General features: G+C 35.7%; 1 protein-coding gene across 1 annotated transcript in view; it reads left to right on the top strand.

The window, feature by feature from the left end:
- Positions 1 to 2205: 2205 nt before the first annotated feature.
- LOC115429487 (chloride anion exchanger-like) overlaps positions 2206 to 7174 on the top strand; it is a 20471-nt gene continuing 15502 nt past the window's right edge. Inside the window, exons 1-3 of the mRNA XM_030148981.1 lie at positions 2206 to 2355; positions 2745 to 2921; positions 5075 to 5214. Coding sequence (XP_030004841.1) covers positions 2791 to 2921; positions 5075 to 5214 — 271 coding nt within the window. The 5' untranslated portion in view covers positions 2206 to 2355; positions 2745 to 2790. The remainder of the gene's footprint in view (positions 2356 to 2744; positions 2922 to 5074; positions 5215 to 7174) is intronic.

The following is a 7174-nucleotide window of genomic DNA, read 5'->3' as shown; positions in this document are numbered from 1 at the left end:
GATTGGTCAAGAAGCACTGCAATAAAGTATGTGATTTTTTACCAGCTAATGCTGAGTATAAGGAAATTACAGGCTTTTTAGACAGAAAAAGCTATATATTAACAATGGGGGGGGGGGTCAGGTGATATCGCAAACTTTAGATAACAACCTTTCTATATGACTGTAATGGGACCATGAAACAGAAGCCGCTCCCTGAAAGACTTTTATATGTATAGTTGTCACATACATACTGGTGTCATCAAACATGGTGATGTCTCTGGGTTTAAATGCAAAACATTACATTATGTTTGTTTTCTGAGGCAGATGTTTCCTCAGTTTTGTCCATTTTCAATGAGTTTCTAAATAATTCAGGCTGCACAGCATCAAATTTTCTCACTCTTGGTAACAGAGGAAAATTCTCGTAATTAAGTCAACGTTTCCATCATAAAAATGAACCAGACATCAGGTCAGAGATAATGAAGTGTTGTAACTATGAGTTGATAATTCAGCCCTGTTACAGGCTCAATCTGTTTCACCATATCTTGTACTTAACAGCAGTACAGACAGGACAGTGTGTGTGAAGCGGCTCTCGTTTATGGAAGTTGTCTGTTTCTTAAAAGAAGAAAAAAAAATGCTTTTTTTTTTTATTTCATTGAGTTTGTAACAACAGTCAGACAATGACCTACAACTGTGGCTACACTGGATTTTTATTTTTACTTCTTTGGTAATAGCATAAGTGCAATAATAATTTAAATGGATTTGCTTTCAGGACACACATTTTTTTTAAACTTCATTCAACATCTATTTAGAGATTAAAACTGATATTGCTGACAATGAAACAATGTTTGAGTGTATTTCTACAATGTTTTAAAGAAGTGTACATGTAAAAGTGTAAATGTTTTTCTTGAATCATTGTTTTTTTTTTTATTCTTGACAGCGTCATTTCTATGAATGACTCAAAAAACAAACAAACACCATTTTCACAGACTGATGATAAGTCTTTAACAAGAACTGAGATCAAACAGCTCACATGTAAATATATGTTGTAATCTCTGAACTACTGTAGATCTGGCAGTAAAACAACCCTTTCTCCCAGAGTGAAGTGGGGTGATGTCAGTGCAAGTCAAGACTTTACACAGAACATTTCTACCTGATTTACACAGAAATCATCACCGTGTCTTCTGTTGGATGTTTCTCTACTGTCATTTTTGTTCTTTGATCTCGTTACTTATTTATGAATAGAAGCAAATGCAGACCTAATGGAAAAATGCTGACCTAGGGGTTGTCTAAGATAGTTGTTCCAGTATTTATCAGATATCAATTATTATGTGGCTATTTATCAGCAGCTAAGGTGTGATAGATCAAGGGCTAATCCGACACCATCTGATCCTGACCACACTGTTGGATGATCTGCAATAATCAACCTGATCTGAGATGAGAATTTTAACCTGCAATTACACCATTAAAGTCTTTTAATGCATCTGTAAAATGTGCAAAAGTGGTGAAGACAAATGTGACCGCACAAACACGAAAATACACACAGTTACACACACAATTCCCACGAACCCGACCTGAACTTGAGCTTGATCCTCGACAAACAGCAGAGGCAGGCATTACCTCCACTTAACAGTGAGCAGACGCTGCGATAAGGTCATTCACACACTTTTCCTGTAATGTTTGCATTCCAGCTCACACACTGAAACCACACACAGTTTCTCCCTTGTCTTATCTGTCTGGATACTGCAGCTTTAAGTGGGAACTCCTCTATCCCTTTTGCTCTCTGTTTTGTCCTCTTTGTGGAAAAAATAACATGAAAGTTCAGTGAAGACTCACACAATGTCTTTGTATCAGGAATCTCATTATCAGGGTTTTGAGGTTTCTTATCACAAGCTGGATAAATAAATTTTGGAGCAACTCTTGTATTCAGCAGTTTACAGACTCCTGAAGCACATGGACTATTTTTACTCTTTTACTCGTGGCTGTGCTGCAGACAGTCTTTACAAGTGCTCCCCGCCCTGAAAAGCTACTTGATTTCCACTTCATAACAATGTCCTGTCCTGTCCACATCCTCCCCATCCTGCCCCCCTCGGGTACAATATCTTCCATATGCTGCTCAGGGGGGCGGAGGGTGGCTTCTACTGAAAGTTGCGGGTTACAGATATCAGTAAAGAACAATGGTCAAGGATAAGGCAGGCGTCCAGCAGTTGTGTGAAACAGAGACTTCATCATAATTGCTGTTAATAATTACAGTTGTGATAAGAGGCAGAGGTAACATTTATTGATGGCAAAACTGTCTGAGGTACCAGTTGATCTTCAAGACTTGGAGGAGGAGGAAGACTGGAAACATTGGATTTGATTTGAGTAGGACGCAGTCAGGTATGTGTGGAATAAACTGCAAAGAAAATAATGTTTTTTGTGAAGTTTTTCAACATCGAAAGGATCTTTGTAGCTCCAGAGCGGTGGATGCATTCATGGTTCCAGCAGAAGGAAGTAAATATTTTAAGTAGATAGAGAATATAGACGTGAGTTCTGGTAACTCAGGGAGCAGACTCATTTCAATGTTAACACACAAAACAAATCCTCCTGGTGTTAATCTATTTGTAGAATTTGAATAGAGCCTGACAAATGCCCCCTCAGGACAGCACAGGTCCTGCCTGTAGTTGGGGTCTGGACTTCTGTTGTTGGCTGGTAATGTTCTTTGATAAGTGATGTTCAAAGAGAACACAGGATCCTCTTCCTAACGTAATGTGATTAATGGACGTCAGGGCCACATAGAGAGGAAGCAGCGGTCCTCCAGACAGCAGAGGCGAGATGATGCGACCGGGGGCGAAGCAGTATGTGGTGGCCAGGCCGCTGTACTCAGAGGAGTCCTTCGCAGAGGAGCACGAGAAGGTCTACAGGCACCGCAAGACCATGCTGCACCACATCAGACAATACTTAACGTAAGGACTTTTTCCCTGTGTGGCGTTTTGTGTAATTTTAGAGTTTAACATGTGTTTCTGTACAACTTAACATTTAGGAGATGAAAGATGAGTCTACCTGGAGATGTAGAAACAATAAGTCATAGGCTGTGATTTGGCTTTTAGGAGACAAAACAACATCACCTTCCTAAAATAATGGCCTAAGTCAGTGGTTCTCAAACCTTTTACAGTGGATTACCCCATGAAAAATACTTTTTTAAACAAGTAAGCCCAACTCTCGCTTCAGCATTTTTGATGTGTGCCAAAGGTGTCTGTTTATATTTTCAAAAATTTGTAAACAAACAACATGTATTTAACTGTAATATATATATATATATATATATATATATATATATATATATATATATATAAACAAGTTTTTTAAAGTAAATTTTGTGTGTAAAATATAAACTGAAATGTGCCCTCTTTCATTGATAAGAAAAATAAATAAATTGCTCATTAATTAATAAATGAACCTTCATCAACACAGAAATAACTAGAAGCACTCGGAGAGCGCAGACCTCCGCCAAGGCTGATCAGTGGCCCCCCCCCTGTGGGCCCCCCCCCACGCCAAGGAGGTTATGTTTTTGCCAGGGTTTGTTTGTTTGTTTGTTTGTTTGTTTGTTTGTTTGTCTGTCTGTTTGTCTGTCCGTTAGTGTGCAACATAACTCAAAAAGTTATGGACAGATTTTGATGAAATTTTCAGGGTTTGTTGGAAATGGGCCCCCCCGTGGGCCCCCCCACCCCCGATCACCACCAAAATTTAATCATTTCTTCCTTATCCCATTTCCAACAAACCCTGAAAATTTCATCAAAATCTGTCCGTAACTTTTTGAGTTATGTTGCACACTAACGGACAGACAAACAGACAGACAAACAAACAAACAAACAAACCCTGGCAAAAACATAACCTCCTTGGCGGAGGTAATTACTCAGCTACTCAAATAAACTTTTTTGAATAATATAAAATAGAAATGTTCTTAAAATGTTACCAAAGCTTAAATAAGATGATTGACAATAAAACTATTATATGAATGTATTTATTGTGTTTTATATTTCAGCATCAATTGTCATTATTTATTTTGTATTTGGAACATGATGATGTATTTAATGTATTTTTCCAGAACAAATTTCAAGTACCCCCTAGGGTTCTTTCCAGTACCCCTGGGGGTATGTGTACCCCACTTTGGGAACCCCTGGCCTAAGTCATCATGTTCAAGTAAAAAAAAAAAAAAAAAAAAAAAAAAAAAAAAAAACATTAAAAATGACCATAAACTCTATATTTGGTTCAGTTCCTTCTGATTTTTTAAAAAACTTTAAAGTAAGTTATTATATTAAGAAGTTAATGATATTCAGAGATTGAAAGTAAATGTCATGTTGATACCTTTTTTAAATAAGATAACAGACTTTATTTTACAAATAATTTATAGTTCAAAGAATATGATTTCAACTAATGTTTGGAAGGGTCTTAAATGACGGTTAAGGTGACGTTTAGTGCAATAATGTAGTTTTTGATTTTTGCTCATTTTTTTTAGAGTAAGCATAACAACATAAGCCTTTAAATTGCACAAAAACATGTTATCACTTTCCTAACGTGACTGCCTAGATAATTTTTTTCAGATTTTTCAGGAAACACAAAAAATTTAACCAGAAATTGAGGATTTGATGATTTAGGCAAAAGACTCATTATTGTCAAAAACTTACTTTATGACGATGTACGATCTGTTTTGGAAGGTGAACAAAATATCAAGCTCATGTCTTAATAATTTTTTTTAAATCTAGAAAGTACTCTGCTTTTTAGTCTGTTTTGACAAGTAGTTACTGTCATGACTGCAGCTTTTTTATGCTTGCCGACATAAGTATCAGTGATTCAGTGGACTATTTTTATCCAAAGCATATTTATATTATAGTTGCATGAATGAAATAGTTTCCTATAAGATCAGGATGTTGAGTTGATGAAATACATGCTGTGAACTTTGTCATAATAGTGAAGAATTTGTGAGAAAGCGGTGAATTTTTCTCTGTTATTCCCTGTTTTGCGATTAAGTTTTATCTCTGTTGGTAGTTAGTCACAGTCAAAGCAAACACAAGCCTAATGACTTCTTCATCACACATATTTTCTATAATCTTTGTAGATGTGACGCCAAACGTGCCAAAAATGCAGCTCTGTCTCTTCTGCCAGTGATCGGCTGGATGAAAATGTACCGTATCAAAGAATGGCTGCTCAGTGACATTGTGTCCGGTGTCAGTACTGGCCTCGTGGCTGTGCTTCAGGGTGAGTACTGCTCCTAATGTTGAACATGTTCAGCAGGAGTCATCAGTTTATCACCTGCACAGAGCACTGAAGTGACTTGAACAGCATTAACCCTTTCATCATTAATTATGAGAACATTAGTTAAGATTTTTTTCTTGAGTGTTATTATTCCTCCATAGGCATGAAAAAAACAATGTGATCAAGGTTTTGTTTTTTTTTTTCTTTCATGGAGTTACAAAAATGTCCATGCATTTAATTTTTGAATTAAAGAAATGTGTTTAAAACCCAATATCAGAAAGTGATATGAAAACAATGAAATATAAAATAAAATCTGATGTTTTCTCACATTTTAACATATTCTAATGCTAGTTATTACTCTTTTCATGGAGATAATATGCAAAAAAAAAAAAAAAAAAAAAAAAAAAAAACTTTTTTTTCTAACAGATAACTGATTTCCACTCAAACATGTTAGTGCAGATCAGGTTTATCTAGAACAGTACAGTTACAGTAATGGTCTGAATGTCAGTGTATTATTATGGGATGGTGCATAAATGTCCACTGTGTTGGCTGATGTGGAACTAAAACAACAAAACCCATGAATATACAAGAGGACAGCTGGAGAAGAACTGTCCACTGGAGTGACCACTGTGCATGAAAGGGTTAAAGTCATTCTTTCATTCATAATATACTGAACTGAAAGCAGACTGGATGGTGGGACGTCTTTGCTGCAAAGGATGTAATCCAAGAAAGTACTGGGATCATGTTTTTGTCATAAAGTGTGTAATGTATTTTACTTTAGGACAAGATCAGCAGAAATATTCTTGTTGGACTTTAAACACACTAACAAATTTCCCGTAGAATTTACAGTAAATACCAGGCAAAAAAGTTGCCAATAAAGTGCTGTAAAATCATTTGCTACTTCATGTAGAAAATAACACTGGTCTACAATTTTTTTTAGAAATGATTTGCTTCAGAGATTAAATGTGCTAAATGTTACGTATTTTAATAAGATTAACTGGAAAATAAATGACAAAAGTGCCGGTTTCCTGATGTTTTCAAGGTATATGATTAAGTGTTATTACACATATATTGGTTTATGTACATTTATATAATAGTTTTATAAATCTTCCACCAAATAGAACCTGTAAAGTGAATGTATTCTAATGTGCAGACAGTGTTTTGAAGTAGATCTTGTAGCTCTGAGACAAATATTCCTTTTGAGTCAAACCCATTCTCTCATTAATTCTTGAATTTCCCGTTTTGACCCAAGGCTGTATCTTGGAAAGTTCAGCCAACTAGCATTTTTTACTTGATTTTTCTTTATCAGTGACTCTTATGTGGTAAAATTTCATTACTTTTATTCTGGAAGCATTTTCCTTGTAGACCAGTGTTATTACAGTATATTACTTAATTCTTTTTACAGGTTTTTGCTGTATAAATTACAGCAATGTATTGTTGTTTCATATTCCAAACAACCATTTATTGCATTTTAGTTTTTGGGTTTTGACTGCTCCTGTTCAACTCTAGCAAACGGAGCGAACAGACCCTGGACTATTGGAGGCATTTCCAAACGCGGCTAATGCACACAGCTAGCATTAGCTTCACTTAACCTGTTTTTAGCTAGCTAACATTTGCAAAAACGATGCATTCTGAGTCCCACATCCCCAATATTCCATATGAAACATGACTAAGATAAATAAAATAATGTGAAATACAGTCACTCACACTAATAAAGAAACATTATTCTTACTAAAATGCTAGTTTTGACAAGTCCTACATTACACACCGAGTTAAAACAGACATCTACACAGTCAAATTATGTTGCATGAAGTTACTACTTGAATCATATTTTAATTTTGTGGGTTAATAATGTTGTACTTACACTTTATTGAGTGGATGGATGTTGGGTTCACTCCCCTCTTTCCGCCTTCATGTCCTCTTTCGTGCCTTATAATAAAATTGTAATTTGTATTGTTTACAG

The sequence above is a fragment of the Sphaeramia orbicularis genome, chromosome 12 (genome assembly GCF_902148855.1).
Source record: "Sphaeramia orbicularis chromosome 12, fSphaOr1.1, whole genome shotgun sequence".
In the NCBI taxonomy this organism is placed as follows: Eukaryota; Metazoa; Chordata; class Actinopteri; order Kurtiformes; family Apogonidae; genus Sphaeramia; species Sphaeramia orbicularis.
The sequence above is the reverse complement of the archived record's forward strand: the minus strand, read 5'-3'. Positions and strand labels throughout refer to the sequence as shown.